This window comes from Misgurnus anguillicaudatus, chromosome 9 (assembly GCF_027580225.2).
Source record: "Misgurnus anguillicaudatus chromosome 9, ASM2758022v2, whole genome shotgun sequence".
Taxonomy (NCBI): domain Eukaryota; kingdom Metazoa; phylum Chordata; class Actinopteri; order Cypriniformes; family Cobitidae; genus Misgurnus; species Misgurnus anguillicaudatus.
In genome coordinates this window covers 3,145,938-3,164,333 of record NC_073345.2, presented here as the reverse complement: position 1 = coordinate 3,164,333, position 18,396 = coordinate 3,145,938, and the positions used below count along the sequence as shown (strand labels likewise).

Genomic DNA, 18,396 nt, shown 5'->3' with positions numbered 1-18,396 from the left:
CTGCAATGAGCCCCTTAGGAGGATGAGTTTTAAGAAGAAAAGCTTTTATAACACATCCTTCATACTCACCTCAAATCAAATAAAGTGTCAAAGTAGTGTTTGACATCGAGCTCAACCTCCTAGCTGGAAAACGTTTGTGATGGAGGATATGACAGAAGATCCAGGTGTCTGGAGAAGATCGGGAATCTTTTATACTCACATTTAAAAAAAATCCTCACTGCTGCACTGGAGAATCACAAGTGCATTGAAGTCTGACTGTGGATCAGTTTAGTGAAATCAGACATCAGTGTGCATGTGATGGGAATACCTGTGGGATGGATGCCACCAGCCTAGATCATAGTTATGCATTTATACAGTTAGTGATAGTTCACCCCAGAAAGGCAATCATTTACTCAACCTCATGTTGTTTTAAACTTGTATAAGTTTCTTCCGTTGTATTTGTTTTTCCTACTATGGAAGGCAATGGGTACCGTCAACTGTGTGGTAACCATCAGTTATCAAAATATATTTTTTGTGGTCAACATAATAAAGAAACTCAAACAGGTTTAGAACAACATAAGGATGCGTAAAAGATGACAGAATTTTCATTTTTGGGTGAACTATCCCTTTAAATTCACAATGTCAATATCAGTTTATATATACAAACAACAGCTGTTGACCAATGTGCTGTACAATTCAAAGAGATAATAAAAGTCAATAATATTGATGGTAGATTACTAATGATAGACTAAAAATCATTGCCGAAACCTCTTGCTTTAGTATTTAGTATATCCTATGCAGTAAAAGGCATACATTAATATGATTATTTATCTTTTCTCTTGCAGCCGTATGGAGAAGCTGAAAATAAAGACAGCCAAAGTAAGTCCAAACAAAACTCGATTATTATGTTATGTTCTTGGTATATTGTATTTCAGGAATGGATGTTAAAGTTATTATGAGTTGTTACTTTAAATCCTCAGAGAAAATTCTCATTGTTCATAGGAAACTAAAAATAGAAATCAATGAAATGGTTTTAAAAAATACATTAGGAATATGGGGCTGTAAAATAAATGTATGAATGTACCTGTAGATGTAAATGAATTTAGATTTGGATGATAAACTGAAACAACACTCTAAAAAAACAAACGGTTCTATATAGCACCAAAACTGTTGATTTGAATCGTAACCATAGAAGAACCGTTTTTAGTGCCATATAGCACCGGTGAAGCACCTGTGTAGGTGCCATATAGCACCACTATAGCACCACATTTGGTTCTACATAGCACTATATGGTTCTACACAGGTGCTTCACCGGTGCTATATGGCAGTAAAAATGGTTCTTCTATGATTACGAGCAAAGAACCACTTTTGGTGCTATATAGCACCGTTTGTTTTTAGAGTGAATGGTTAAAAATCACACTTTTTTTTTAGTTCAGTTTGTGACATTAGCTTGGATGTTTCTGACATGCTTATTATTGATTCAATTTTGCAAAAGTCAACAAAATGATTTTCCGTGTAAGTTTAGCACAAGGGGGAATGTCCATACCTCAAATGTCACAAAAACTTGTTTAGAAACAACTTTTGTCGAAAAATAGGTTTAACGCAAATACATTTTGAATCACATGGTAGATTTTCGTCATGTGCATCCTCTGAAGGGCACAATATCCACAAAATGAATATGAGGTTTATTTTCTTAAACATTCAATGGTATTCAGCTCATAATTGGGTCAATTCAGTGAAAGCACATAGATTTTAAAGTACTGGAGACCCAAGGCCACAAATATCTGACCCAACCTGCTCCCAGCTGAGCTTCAGTCGTAAAAGCTTATACCTTGAAACAACTGTGACATTTTGAAGTTGTTTTCGGATATTTTGCACACTAAGGGGTTAATCACACCAAATGCGTTTTAAACGCTTGCCATCGCACTGCCTTTTTTGGTCACTTTAAATAAAGAGCAGTGTGGCACGGATTTTTATATTGCTAGGCCACCACATTGTCAGCTGTCTTGTCAATCAAATATCGAAGCTTGAGAGCTCCGTAAACTTCCGTCACCACAACGAAAGTCCCGCTTCTCCCCTCATTCAATTGGACAGTGGAAAGACGCGAATGACGTCGGCCGCTTTTCCGCTCTCAGCGCTGCTTTAATAGCGCGTGATGTGGCCGGCGGCAAAACCGCAAGGCGTTCGGCGTCCATAAACAGCATGCATAATGTTCACTGCCCATAGAATATCATTTAAAAAAGGCGCCTGCAACTGCCATAAACGCCTTTGGTGTGATCGACCCCTAAGAAAGGATGTTTTTATTTTTTACACATTTTTGCGTTATGCTATTTAACACATTTATTGTCATGTCATTTTAACACATTATGCGCCATTTTGTGTTAAAATAAAACACAAGTTGTGTTAAAAGTAATAACACAGAGATGTGTGTTCTGGTATAATGCATTTAGTGTGCTGTGTCCCAAAACTAACACTGATTGTGCTGTTTTGAACACATCCGTTCTGCATGTTTTTTAATTATTATTTCTATCTAAATACTCCCCCTTTTTTATTTATTGAACACACAAAAAGATGTGAACACAAATGTTAGGTACACAAAAATATGTATGGAAATGGCTTACGGTCAGGTTATTTTTTGTGATACACCTTATGCGACAATTTGTTTTTTTCACAAATTTCTTGTTTTACCAGCTGGTAAAATAGTTTTTTAATGTTACAGAAGTTTATTAATATTAATATATTAATACATTATTATTTTAAGAGTGTAATAGAGCATTCACTGTATGAACATCTGTATAAGGCAACGTTAACACAGGAGAAAAGCTTTGAAATTCCTGCAGTCTTTTGGTGTGTTTACTGTTTTTTTTAGTTACTGCTTTAATTGCTAAATGAAATCAAACTTTTATGAAATTACATCTGGTTAGCAGATCAAAACCTAAATGGTCAGTTAGAGAAAGTGTTTAAGTGTAAACAGCCTCGGCAGATCTATTAAAAAACAATTAGTTGATTCCTCATGGCCCAATTATTTACTGACTTTGTGAAAAGACGCAGCGGCGTGATGGATTTCTTTTCTTCTCATGGTTAAATCATGAAATCTTCTTCAGCGTATGCGTGTCATTATGTGCTAACTGTTATCTCAGTTGCTCTGTCTTCTGGAGAAGCATTTTTTATTGTCATGTCTGCATTTGACTTCCAGTGTGTGACATTAATCAGACTGCCCCAGTTTCTCAACACCAACCATTCAAGCACTTGTGCGCCTGACCGAACGCTAACATCACAAACAGGGCAGGCTGACAGGCTTTTGGCTCAGACACAAATCATAAATAAATAACGTGCCGCAGGCGGCGCCGAAAAGGTCACTCAAGAATAAAGACAGGAGGAAATCTTGACGCTTTTACAGCAGACAGACTGAATGTAGTATTAAATCTTTCCCATTCAGTCACTGAAATATCATCATTAATTTGACCTTGAGGCTGCATGAAATCTTAACAAGAGCTTTGTTACTGTCACAAATTAAACACTATCATAGGGCGAACCCCATTATGGAGCTCTGTACTTCTTTTATACACTAATTGAAAGAGAATTAAATAAGAAATAGTGAAGCTGTCCTTTACATTGCTCCTGCTCCTCCCGTATTGCGTTAGCAGCGCAGAAGATCATGGGTTTGAACCTAGGGAACAAACGTGTGTGATTCTCACGAATTCCAGATTTAGAAGGTGTCCATGCATCAGAATTTTTAAAAAGCCCTTGAATTTTTTTGCACATATAAGATTTCTTCTTATGAACTTACTATAACCATTATTTTTAGAGGATTTAAAAAAATAATTCCTTAAGAATATTTACATTTTTTTAGATTATCATTATAAAAAATGATCATTACCACAACATGATATTACATTAAATGCATTTACAAACTCATGTTTCGGTAATGAGAAGTAAAATGTTGTGTAGGTACTATGACAAACAAAAATGTAACTTTTATCTGGAGAGAAAAATAAGAACTGCTTACCTGGTAGCCATCTTGTGTCACAGTCAATTATGTCCCTTACAACTTTTTTGTGAAAATGTTAGTTCCTCGAGGGCTTAAACAACGAATAAAAATTGTTGCGGGGATGACAAAACTGGTCTTGGGCACATTTATATTTCTTATCATTGTCTCTACATTTGCCAGTGATCACCAAATACCACATGTTTCTTTACTGTAAATGTTTATATAAAATTTCCCCTTAAATGTGGAAAAAACAACAAAAATTTTTTATGATGTCATTTGAAATCATGTGCAAAATAGTACATTAAGAGATGTTTGTAACTGTATGCTTTTTATTTTGATAGCATTTATTTTCATTATCAAAATGTTTCATGACACCTCGCAAGTTTAATTTCACAAGAATCACCCACATACTGATAAAGTGTAAGTCGCTTTGGATAAAAGTGTGAAAATGCACACCTGGACAGGGGTTATCCTAGTCCTAGACTAAAATGCATGTTTGAGCTGCCTTAATTTAAAAACACCTATTAACATATCTTAACATATACCACTGCTATTGTTTTGTCTAAAAATACACACCATTATTGTTTTTGTTTTTTTTGTACAGTTTGATAGTAAAAACTACTTAAATGTCCTAATATACCTAAGTCCTATTTCTGGATTATTCTAAACCCCCCAATAATGTATGTCTTGACCATTGAAGCAATGGTCAGACAGCAGATGACTAAAGGTTTAAGACATAAAACTCTTTGTGTGTTTTTTCCTGAGGAGCTCTGAGAGAAAACTATCTGACATTGCTGCTATAGATCCTTTCCTACTTCTGTGCTCTTTGCAATGGGGCAGAATGTGTTTTGCCCCCAGATGGTGTAAATGCATGCTACTGCTGCTTCCCTTACACAAGGCCATCAACTTTTTCACATCTATATTACAACATAGCAGTACAGGTGATGAAATGCCTCTGTAACACGCAGTGATGTTCGAGCAGTTGCCAGCGGTCTGAAACGTTCACATCAAATATTCGCCACGATCATTGAACAGATGGAGTTTGACTGTAGCTATCAAGAGAAAAGACTCTCACCAATTTTCACACAATCTGTAGCACTTTTGATGTTGTTTTGATGAACAGCTGAAAGTATTCGGCAGCTTATCCGTGTGCTCTCAACATACACTTCATAGAATTTGGGCTGAGTCCAAAGCTGACCGCTGCAGCTCTGCATAGACGACGACTCTGCCAACATTCACAGGAAGAGTTACAGAGCAGAGGTTTCAGTCTTATATCACTGTCAGATTACTGGAGCAAAGCTCTTCACAGGTTTACTGTATAAATACAGCTTATGTTCCTATTTGCATGGCTTTCATGAAGTCTTCAGGAACTCGAATGTAATAGTAAAACTGGAAATAATACAGAGCAGTTTGTATGGTTTAAAAGTTATTAGCAGGAAAGATTAAGATTAAGAAGCTGCATGTGAAATAAATCAGCTTCTTGTTAGCGCCTCAGTCCTAGTAAACACTGTCGGGGTGAGCGACTAAGACAGTTCTCACCTCATTTATTTTTAGAATTATAATTACAGAAATCTATTTAAATACAAAAACAGATTGTTTGTAATAAAGAGATACTTTAGGGGCAATAGAGGAGTGAAGACACATTAGGTACGTTTACATGCAACCAAATAATCAGTTTTTAATCGTATTGATGGCTCAATCGTATGGAAAGCCTTCATGTAAACACCTTAATCAATACGATTGAGGACGATCGGATGCAAATTTGGATCGTATTGAGGGGGGGGATGTACTCCGATCTGTGATCTGATCAGCAGGAGAAAAGTACACATGTGAACGCGTGAATCATAGTATTTTCTCAATCGGATGCAACAATACATGCGCAGAACATTTGTGTTCAAGTTCACATCTTATATTAAACTCTTATATCACATGATTCTCATTACAGAAATAAACAATAGCAAGGCAGTGGCATCACGCATTATTAAGGTGACGTTGGGGTCACTGTAGTCAAAAGCTGTGCCTTTTAAAAAGTGTGTTTTCATGACCTATATCTAAAAACTTCTTAAGAACAACTTTCTACTAACAGAGATAAAGCCTGAACTCGATGAGAGATGCTGTCCGCAGCGAGACGTTGCCAAGTCCTCTGCTTTTTTGACACTGAACGCCACACAACAATCTAAGACTGAGAGCACTTCTCTGATTACCTTGAGACAGAATGAACTCTGAAGAACAGGATGATGTACAACACATGTAGATGTAAATGCAGATTTATATTGTTGCTGTTGTTAAGAGAGATAAAAAAGAAGTTTATAACTGGCTATGGTAAAAGGACCGTCATAAACTGTTAAATCCTTGTCTGTTTCCTTGTCATTTACTCTCGTCTAGACTACATCTCCCATCATCCTCTTCTGTGTTTGTAATTATCCTCACCTGCCACCAATCATCATCATCAACATGTCTATACTCTAGCCCAGTGTTTCCCAATCCTGATCCTCGAGCCCCCCCTCCCAGAAAGTTTAGATGTCTCCTTATTTAAAACACCTGATTCAACTTATCCTTAGCCTTCTTCCAAAATAAGGAGACATCTAAAACTTTCTGGGAGGGGGGCCTCGAGGACCAGGATTGGGAAACACTGCCTAGCCGTTTCTCAATACCAAGTATATATAACGAAATATATCAAATGCAAAAACCCTAATACAGTGGTCACCAATCCTGGTCCTGAAGGGGCCGGTGTCTCTGAAGAGTTTAGCTCCAACCCTAATAAAACACACCTGAAGCAGCTTATTAAGGTGCTTCAGGTGTGTTTGATTAGGGTTGGAGCTAATCTCTTCAGAGACACCGGCCCTCCAGGATCAGGATTGGTGACCACTGCCCTAATATGTGGTTAAGGCAACATGTGAATACGCTGATTAGCCTAATGTATTTATTACAAAATAAATTATAATATAAAACACATTTATTTATTTATTTTAATAAACCATTTATTTCAATACTACTAAATGATTGTACAACATGAAATAAACACAAGAAAAAAATCTAGTTAAAGTAAAGCACAGTAATTTACAGTGTTAAGATTATATAAAAATATGTGTGATTTAAGTTAAGAAACTTAACTTTACCATCAGTTAAAAGGATAACAAATAGTTCATATGAATAATTAAGATAAAAAAATTGATGAGACAAAAAATGCCAGTTCCAAAGTGAATATTTTATGTTTGATCATCAGACACCAGAGGACAGAGCAGCTGCACTGAGATCGCGGCAAATTTCAACAGAACTTGCCGAAATTAGGCTGCCTTCGTCGGTGTATACGCCGCTGATCACACGCTGATTCACCGGAACTCACGTATCCAAAAGGAAACTTTAATATAAGCGCTATCTTTACTAACCGACCACATATTTGAAGTTTATTCATCTATATTCTTGAGTAAACAGCTCTTAAAACTACATTTAATGACACAGAAAGAGTAATATTACGAATATTTCTAATTCATTGCCGTTGACTAGAAATGCATTTTGGGAAACTTGGCTGTCAGAAGTCCGTACAAGTCACCTCCTGATGCATCCTCAATAAAATGGGCGGATCAAGAACACATCCGGGGATGTTATGTGAACTTGGCCTGATGCGAACTTTGACTTGGAACAGTACTTGGGCTGTGGCCGATGACGTTTTACAAGTCCACAAGAACACAAGTACAGACAAGAACACATATTAAGAAACGGCCTCTGTCTGTTCTGCCCATTAGTGATGCAAAGTATGATTCATTTCCGCAAACGGTCTCTTTACGGACAGTTCGGCTCATTGAACCGTTTCAAGAGGCGATTCACAGGTTCCTGACGTCATCAAGAAATGGCATCACTATGCATTTATTTTATACTTGTATCAATGAAACATTCAAATAAAGTCGTTTGTTTCAACACATTAAAGCATTTAAATAAAAAGTTTATGTTTTTGGGAAGGCATAGCTGATTTATTGCCTTTCATTCACAAGTTAGTAATATTTGTGGTCACGGTTTCAATCGTGGATCGTAAATGCCAGATACAACTGACCAGTTTTGACTTAACTACAACTTGCATAATTGCGGATGTGTTCTACATATTCTTAGTATAAAAAATAAATAAACTTGTCTTTTAAACTAATTGGTTTTCCTTAAACAACTAAAATATGGTTTGCATACACAATAAGTCATACTAAAACCAACCGAACCTATGCCCGAAACTAAAGTTTGATTCAGTTCGATTTGTGAACCGATTTACTTCCTGAGAACCGTCTCAAAAGAACGATTCGTTCAAGAACCTAACATCACTATTACCCATTGTTGTCCGTTATTGTCAAATGTTAGCTGTGTTTGTGAGTATTTTGTGTTAATAAATCTGTTATTTTTGCTCGTCTCTCTGCACCAGTCTGATATTAGGTAATCTCCCAACCACAAGAATAAATACTGTATGTATTTTACGGTTAGGTTAAATATTTTCATCACAGACTGTCATGTCAGCTCAGGGGCGTTGCAAGACATAAACCTTTACTGGGACATTTTTTTCTTAAAAGCCTGCTGCATGCAATACTATTCACTATTTAAATTTTCCTTGTGTATTTCATACAGTGCAACTTTCCCAGTACTGGGAAAGGTGTAAAATATTTACAAATATTTAGGTGAACGAACGTGAATTGTAAGTTATGACTTCCATGACTTACCATGAACATTAGCATGTTTTAAGGCATAAATGCTGTACACTGAATGGAAGTAATGAAAGCAGACAGAAAGTTTTCTTGCTGATTTGCATTGTACATTACACAATGATAACAATGAATAATAGCATGTCTTTTGCAAGAATTTACATAACAATATTTCAAGAAACCAGTCATTTTATGGCTGCTACTAAAATAAAACGCATATGTTTATGCTCTGTATGCATAATATATGCATATTTTTGTGCCAGCTGTTTATGTAGTGTTGTAAAGTAGAGCTAAACAGTAATTTCATATTTGCCAGTACAGGACACATAAATATGCTGATTTTCTGAGCAGCAATGCAGTTTTCTAGACTTGACAGAGGTTTTCCTGAAACTATTGAGGATGTTTTCCATACTGTACCTCCATCAAACTATAAAAATAATTATTTAGTTCAAATAAGATAACAATATTGCTTAAAAACTTACATTAGTTCCATCTTGTTTTATCAATATTGAGTCTACAAACTCAATCGTGTGCTATCACCTGGACTTCTGTGTGCATGACTGCATTCTACAGTTGGGGAAACACAGAAAGGAAACACATTTGCGCAGATATGTATTTCTGCGTGCATGCATGCATCTCGCTTTTACAAGCTTAAATTGGGTTAATACGTTGCATATAGATCCATTCTTTTGACCCACCAATTGAAAATCTTTAAACTTTCATTTAAAATGTAACTTCTAATTCATTCACTTTCTACATAAACTCAATGTGTATTGTTTCAGTCTATATCTTATATTGATAAACCCATCCATTGGGTTAAAACCAGCATTGAATTTAAATCGTTTAGTTTCTCCCTTTTTGGCCCAACCATGGGTTGAAACAAGCCAACATTTTTTAAATGTAACTATGTTAAATTTCTCTATATGCCATCAGAGACAGGTAAGAATTATTGTTTAACAGCATACAGCAGTTGCATAGACACTCGATTGAAAATAACCCACAATAATGGAGGTTGTTGCATTAAGATTTGTGATGTCTTGTTTCTTATATGCTTCTTATATTTGTCTTATAGTTTTGCATATACTGGATCTCTATTATTAAAAGCTGGTCTTCTAATACTCTGTTTGATTTATATATATATATGTCAATGTCAAATGTTTATTTTTAGATTTGACATTGAAAAATGTATTGATTTGTTGGCAGATTTTACAGCCATGAGAACAATAAAAGAGATGTTAGAACTAGTTGGTGGTTATGTTTGTTGGTATTAAAACATTGAATCTCTCTCTGCCTTTCTCTCAATGTGAAGACTGTCATTGAGTGTGTTTATAAATCTAGCAGAATGTGTTCGGTCAGGACAGATCTGAGGTCTTCTGCTCTTATGTTCTGTTCCAATACCAATGCAACCTACCTAGACAGCATATCAAAGGCATCACGGACAGTTTCTCTGTTTTACAGCACTATATGGCTGGACTGCATGTATCTTTCATGGATGAACCGATCCCAGAATGCGTTTTAACAAACTTTGTGAAAATGTTTCTCCAATATAGAAAAGAAATGTTGGTCATAAATATATTTCAATCAATTTTTGATTTTTGTGCATGCTAGGTACTTTTTATTCTCATTAGAGTATTGCATTGTTAGGTACCGGTAACATGTTAACGTCAAGCTCTATTGGAAATCTATACGTTGCTGCTTACGTAGACAGTGAAGCAGCTGACTAGGTTTTAAAGGAGATCTAGTGCGGTGATAAAATAAATCTTTACTGTGCAAATAATTATTTCTCTTTTCCCTCACTTTCTGTGTGCCCTGTGATTAAGTAAAGACGCATTTTTCCTCCTTTCTCCCTCAGATATTTGAAATTCTGTCATTGAAGACAATGACTTACGTTTGCTGTCCCGTAACAGACAGAGCACTTCGCTGTCAGGGCCAATAAAGAAATCTCTTCATTTTGACACAGGCGACCGCCATCAAATGTCTGCAGTCTCACTGAGTCTCAGTCTGTTCACACTGACTGATAACACCATCTCTTATCATGATTCTTATGCTTGTCTAACTTGTGATTTTATCAGCAAATTACTCTTAAAAATGGAAATAAAAGCCATTTGTACCATTTAACCAGTAGTAGACAAATGTAGAGGTCTTAAAAAGGCTGTTTAATGACTGAAGACTGAAAAACACAATCGATCATAGACCGTAATGTTGTTTGTGGCTTTATGTGCACAGCAGGTGAAACACTGTGACTGTCATGAGCTGACGTAGTGAGGCTGTATCAATGCAGCTCTCCTGTGAAACAGGGCTGTAGATAAATGAACGATGAAAAATCTGAAACAATTAAGAGTTTAGGCTGGGAAAGACTTTTATCTGTTAAAATATGCTGTAAAAAGCAGAGGTTGAGCATTTTCATTCGAATGAGTGTAGGCAGTTCATACTGAAGATGGGTAAGTGTGGTAAATACTGTACCGTATACCTGAGCTAGAAAATTTGTGTTGCAATAGCCTCTCGTCAAATACAGTGAATAATAATAAACCTCAGTCCTGAGGATGTAACCTTACCTGTCATAAATCATTTTGTCAAGATGGGATAGAGTTTAGGTCAAATGTATTGAGGTATTGAAGTGTGTTGAAGGTCACACAGAGGTGGTACAGTAACACAGACAGGAAATGAATTTCAGTAAGTGTGAGGCAAATGAAGATCTTGATTTATCAGTAGTGTCCTACATATGTGTGTGTTTATAGTTTAGGAATTGTTTAGAGATTATGGAAATCTTATTTGTCTTATACCTCAAGCGTTTGAATTTGACTAGGTAGTTCGAAGGGAATTGTGTTTTTCTTTTTTTTATATATATGAATGCATTGTGTCATATTGAAGTGGTCATATTAGTTTTTCACTTTCTTCTTTTTGTTTTGTATGGCATAATGCAGTGCACCTTAATTCATTTATTGTGGTTCATGGTTGAATGCATAGCTTTGGCCTGAAATAAAGATCTTTATTTGTTTTAGTTGTCTGCCATTTTGAAAATAGATAATTTAGTCGGCTGTGCACAGCTGTGTTACGGCTGAATTGAGGATAGGCATCATTTGCCGCTTTGCTATGCCCAGTTTAGTCAACACTTAATGAAAGATTTTCTGCTATTGAAAACTAAACTGAAAAGAAAGAAAGTTTTAGTGATACATTTTAAGTGTTGATGGCATGGGCGTAATTTCCACTGGGGACGGGGGACATGTCCCCCCCACTTTTCAAAATCCTGATCATGCCCCCCCCACACTTTTAAAGTCATTTGTTTGGATTTTGTTAACCGCACGTTGTCTTCGCCAAGGAAGAACAGGACCAAGCAATGCAAGGAGAGTCTGCCTGTGTTGAAGGGGCGCTGTAAGGGGGGGGGGGGGGTGCTTAGGACGATTCTAATGGCCCATAAACTTTTCGAAGGAATCTCCAAAACCATTATTTTTCTGGAAATTAAAAAACACCATATTTTTTTGTAATTAAGCATTGTATCGTTAAAGTTGTTATTATGCCTTATATTGCTATCATATACTGTTGTAAGGCCCGGTCTCGGTTAGTTTGGCAAAAAACTTTTAGTTTGGCAAAGCACTATTACTTATTTCTTATAGAATTGTAAAATAAAGCCGTTAAATATTTTTTTTTTACTTTCGAAACCACGCTGTAAACTATCTAGTCTGCAAAAATATCTATATAGCCTAACGTTACTGTCTACAAACAATTTTAACATCACTATACATTTAAAAGGTATAATTTACAGGATTAGCATCAATGTATGATCTCTGTTTTGAGATACAGATGCTCTAGCATCATAAATGTAGTATTTTGTGACAGAAGATGACAACATGCAAAATATAACGTGACTTACCTTACCTTTTGTGTTGATACAATGATCGCGAATCGAATCAAGTCTGTTTCAGATGTGTGAATGATCCATGAAAGTCCAATAAAATAAATCCAATGACCATTTTTGTCCACAAATGCGTATAATCCGTGAAATATAGATACATAGTCTGTTGTTTACATCAGATTTCGCATGAACGTCTTATCATCTACAATTTGATGACTATTTGCGTCGTAACACACTGTATATAAGATTACTCCTTAGGTTAAAATAACCACGCGTTAAAACTTTGTTTTTAAAAGTAGGCGGGAGTATAATCCATAATATCCAAATAGCGCTGTTATTTTCGTGAGACATGATGACAGCACATAGGGTATCAGCGAAGTGACTGCTCTCTGTGCTCTCAAGCTACCTGGTGGGTGGAGACCTGCGAGAGGGGTGGTGGGCGGGTACAATTCAAACTGAATGTGACGAAACGGGTAGTTACGTCACTTCGGAGCTGAGTTTGAAACCTTGTAATCTGAGACTCAAGGCTGAGGACATTCAGAAACCTGTATCTCACTCAAAACAGCATGGATGGATTTTTTTCCAAGTTTGTATGCGTGTGGGAGCATCAGAGACACAAATGAACACCCCAAAACCCAGAAAAAGTGAGTTTTTCATAATATGGGCACTTTAAAGATATCAAGTTTATATTTTCACAGAATGTTTTTTTACATTATGTAGGGTGATTTTATGTAAAAAACAGTAAACCTTGCAAATAAACCTTATACAGTTATAGTAGCATATTCTTCTTGGCAGAATTTATAATTATAATTAACTTAATTATTTCCTGTATTTTGTGTCACCATAGTCCCTAAATGTAGGTAAATGCAGGGAATGGGATATAAGTTGAACATTTTTCCCCCATTTTGTGCCCCCCCCCACTTCTCAAACCAAAGTTACACCGTTGGTTGATGGAGTTTAACATCATTGTTAAAGGGCTATTTCACCGATAAGAGCATTAATCTTTATGGAAAGTGGGTCATATTTGTAGTCAAAACGTAACATAAATGTAGAATGTTGTGTCTATTTGAAAGAGAAAATATAGAACGTGACTTTAGAGCACATTTGTATGAAAAACTACAACTCCCACTATACACCACAATGCACAGCTCTGCAAGCCACTCCCAGATATGCTATTGTGTACATAAATGCCACCTTACTATAACAAAGAAAATAGAAACACTGACTTTAGTCAGACGTCCGTTTATTCCTGCATCCTCCACACAAACGCGTCCCCTGCACAATATCTCGTATAACGTACACAACTTCTTCGTAGCTTTTTTAATTAAGAGTTGTGTAAGTCACCAAATACAACCTTATATAATTTTATTGAATCTCTTGTATAAAACCCAGCACCATTAAACAACTCCTAGTACTATTACATTCAAAACATTTGTACACAGTGGAGTTTGTTACAGTAACACAGTGTTACAACTCAAGTCTGAATAATTTGAAAGAAGGCTATTTATTTATCATTTCTCTTTATAAATCCTTCCCAGTATGTTTAAGCTATTTTATTGAAATATATTAGAAATTTTAGCACAATCTTTCAATATCTTTCCATATAGTAAAAGTTCATGGCCATGTGAGACAAAACAACAGAAAAGTAGGGTACAATAAACCCAAATGTTCTAAAAAAAAAAAAAAACAGTATAAATAGTTTAATTATTCCTTTGATAATCTTGCTGTGATAATACCAGGACTTTGGAGAAGATTTTAGTCTTTCTCTCACAAGTTATAATTGTGTAATACTTAAGTCTTCTTAGGTCGTATGATTTATATGAACTACAGTTACTGTGTTTCTATACAGCTCAATAAACTGTATTAAGATTCAAATACAGTATGTCCTTTTGTGTTTTAGCAGAAAAGAAATAACAACACACAAGTTGAAATGTTACAAGAATCATAAAATAATGACAGAAATGTTAATTTTTTGTGTAAACTATCAATGTAAGACTTTAATAAAGATGAAAACATTCTGATCTCAAAGCTATAAGTTTCTGTCTGAGCATGAAGAGTGAAGGAGAGCGGTGCGTGTATAAGACTCATCTGTCATTCAAATCCTCGGAGAAATAAATCTACTTCATATTCAAACACAAACGGGGCAATTTGTGCAAATATCATGTGTAATAGTGGTGAGATCTCAGGTGATGGTGACTCTTGAGAGAGTCTCGCCTCTATTTCATCAGTTTAACTTTCAGAAGTGGGCCAGCAGAATGAATATGTTGTGTCATTGGATAAGGACACTGATTTCAGGTGAATGCTCTTCAAAAAGGGCTGTTTTCAAATGTATGTCTGTGGTTTTTCAATCTTATGCAAATTAGATCATCTGACCTTTTTGTCATCAATGTCACTGCGCAATGTGAATACATTTTGCTGTTCGGCATTAATAATTAATTATTGAGCTCTCATCAAATAATTTATTGATCACTGAATAAACTGACAAAACAAAGTGATAAATCCATGGTAATTTATTATCATGGTACTAAATGCTTATCACATGTATGTATATATGTATAAAAAAAATAAAAAAACATCGTTCTGAATCTGATCTTTAACAAAAGTCCTTTACAAAAATGCAATTATCTCAGCTTTTTGCTACAAGTTTTGTAATTTTTTTAAAAACCTATCAGATGAAGAGAGGATGAACTTTTTTGTTTGAGAGCAAAGGGTATGTTTTTTCATTTAATATATTGTGTGTTTATATATTAAAAGAAGAACATTTTCTGGAAGGCAACTTTTGTGAAAATCATAAAAAATGCTGGCGATGGCTGGCACCTTTGTTATTTAAATGCTGGCGGGGAAAGAGTTAAATAAGACTCTAACGTAAGAAGACTGTGAATGTAGCAGAATTAGAAATGGAACAAGATGATTTCCATCAGAAGAAACCGTGATGAGTTTAGATTTGTAAGTATTTTTCAGATTCGCCCACATTATATAAACTTTAAGATATTGGACAGGACGCTGGGATTTCAATGTGCTTTTCTTGACTGCTATGTCCATCTATACTGAGCCACTGCTATAACAACACTATTTTTCTTCTGAGTATGGATCGTGTAGTCAGCTTCTAGCTCATTGAATCTATATTGGCTGCATCTTTAGGGCCATTTCAATACAATAAAATTCACATTCTTTATAGAAAATCAAATCTAATGTAAGCTGTGGAGGTGTAAGCATAAAATAAATCTTAGAAATTTTATTGGTCATAAAATAGTATTTGCATCAATTCTGTTATTAAGCCACAGTTCTGTATACTGAGCAGAGACCACATTCTTTTCTCACTTTGACTTTAGCAAGTGTCTATTTTGCTATATAGAGTTTTTAAATAAAAGTTGCAATGCATTGTAGTTTTAATTGATTCAGTTTGATTGCTTTGGTATGGTTCATTATTTAAAAAAAACGTCCTAAAGAAAAAAAAATTAAGCCACAATTCATAAATTAAATAGATCTAAAATGAAATACATATTAGCAGTGTCCGAACTGATTCAGACACCCAGTAGAAGTTCCTTTCGGTTTAAAAGTACACTCTGCAAGTTTTAACTACACTGCTAGACATTTTCAACACTGTTGCCCGTAGGCTACTGTAAATGTGTTTTATAGTACTACTAAACTGTATTCCCATTTTACAGTATCTAAATGCTACTGTAATACAGTGCGTTACCATAAAATCCCCAGGTTTACAGTATACTACTTCTTTTCATTTTGTATACATTAATTTGTACTATATTTAAATTAGCTATAATTTTTAGATAAAATTCATTTTAACCTACAGACATTGCTTACATTTAATGAGACACAAGAGACACAATTTCAAATATCGAGGTCTTTATTTAAAATAATACAAATGATGGGTGGGGTGGGGGGTATCTTCATCGATATCATTATTTGTATAACACAGTCATAATTTGCCTGTATACATCTGGTCCAAAATGTGTTGTAAAAATGTTACATGGTTTAATGGAAAATGAATAAAAATTGTTAAACAAAAAAAATAATAATACAAATGCTTTAAGGAGTTGTGTGAAAATGACATTTCAAACATAGGCTACACATTTTAAATAATTTGCAGTAATACATTAAAATAGCACAAATTACAAACTTACATATGTATAATACTGATTAAAGGTTTAGTTAATCCAAAAAAATATAATTTTATCATTCAAACCCAATGATTTTCTTTGACCTTTGACACAAAATGCTGATGTTTAAAGGGTTTTAAATTTTCCAGTTACAATGGGAGTAGGCTGTGACCAGCATTATAAAATGACTTCACATTATACGTGCTATATATTTCAAGTGTCCTAAAGACACACAAATGGGTGTGGTGAAAATATAATCCATATAATCAATTTGACCTGTCATTTCTTTGAATGAGTGTTCATGAAATTGCAAGTAAACAACTGTACCTGATGGATGGGATGCTCGCAGTCAAGTTTATTGTCGAGTCTGCAACAACCTATACCAGCAAGATATACACATCAGGAGGAAAATGTAGATGCAATATTTGGAAAGTATATAAGAATATACTGTAGGGATAGTAACATGAATTTTACCCCAAGAAAACCAAACTTGTACACTCCTGCCAAAAAGAGCAACCCAATGTAGGCTTGCAAGGCAGTCACATGAGTCTTTCCAAGTGTCCCCATACATCCTCCTCCCCTATAAGTGATTTCAACTATGACCTTTTCAATTAATCGTGTAATGAAAAGCACAAATGTTTATTTTATATCTTAAACATGACTGACAACATATCTGGTGGGCCCTGGAGCCATTTTGATGACATTAGCAGCACTAAGGTGTGGTTCACATTTCGGTCCAAAACTGTGTAAAAAATGTGACCATGACACTTTCCTCCTCCTTTCCAACACGCTTTCTGACGTGACCTTCTGAAAATGTTAAGTATTTTCAACTGGCTGCAGCGCCGACGTGCCTGATCTATTTCAGCGTGCTTGTTGCGCCTCCACATTTGAAATACGTAAAATATGAGCCACCCCTAAAGGGCGGGGTATAAGTTGTTTTTACATGTACCCAACGTATGCACATGTACACAGACGTTCGACACATGCCCATTGCAACAAAATGCAATGCATCTCTTGGGCTACATACTACATTCTCCTGTAGGTGCATGCAAGACCTATGCAATGTACGCAGTTTCAAAAATCCGCACTGTACATGGACCCTCAAGTACATGTAAAAATGGACTATACTTCCACCTTTAGTCTACCCCAGTGTTCAATTGGGGATCGGGACCATAATAATATTTTCATTTTTGGAAAATAATATGTCTCTTGGTGGTTGAGAAAGAACAAGAGGATCAAAACTAGTAGTCTCATTTCAGTCTGAGGAAATTCCTCATAATGATGGCCCTCCTCAATATTATTGTCTGTCTCAGACACATTCTCCTCTGTCACTTTTACTGTCAAAAAGCTCTGAGAAAATCTCATTGACAGAAAAACCTTTGCTTAGAGGCCATTTTCAATTGAAAGTGGTCATAAAGAGAGAGCCCACAGAGCACAAAGAGAAATGGTTTACTAGGCTTCTGGGCAGGCTTTTATTTGTTTGCTCTGCCCATGTAAACCATGAGAATTATGTTTTCCTCTCCACCACGGCACGGAAATATCAAAGTTCTCATGAGAATTAGGATAATTTAAACTATAAGTGGTTCTCGCAGTATGGTTGTTAGGTAAGATTTCTGAAAAAAGGCCACATTTTTGATTATTGAATACATATTGAATGCATACAATTTGTTAATATTATAAAATTATAGCATGTTATAGTGACCTCAATATCACCCCAAATAAACAAATTTTGTACAGCTTATAGAGCCTTAAAGAGCCAAAGAATTATGTCAATTT

At 35.4% G+C, this 18,396-nt stretch overlaps 1 protein-coding gene across 2 annotated transcripts in view; it reads left to right on the top strand.

Moving 5' to 3' along the window:
* Positions 1–18,396, top strand: part of fstl4 (follistatin-like 4) — a 191,855-nt gene that overhangs the window by 27,301 nt on the left and 146,158 nt on the right. For both annotated transcript variants that reach the window (XM_055197188.2, XM_055197187.2), the window contains exon 3: positions 825–858. In XM_055197188.2, the coding sequence (XP_055053163.2) occupies positions 825–858 (34 nt within the window). The remainder of the gene's footprint in view (positions 1–824; positions 859–18,396) is intronic.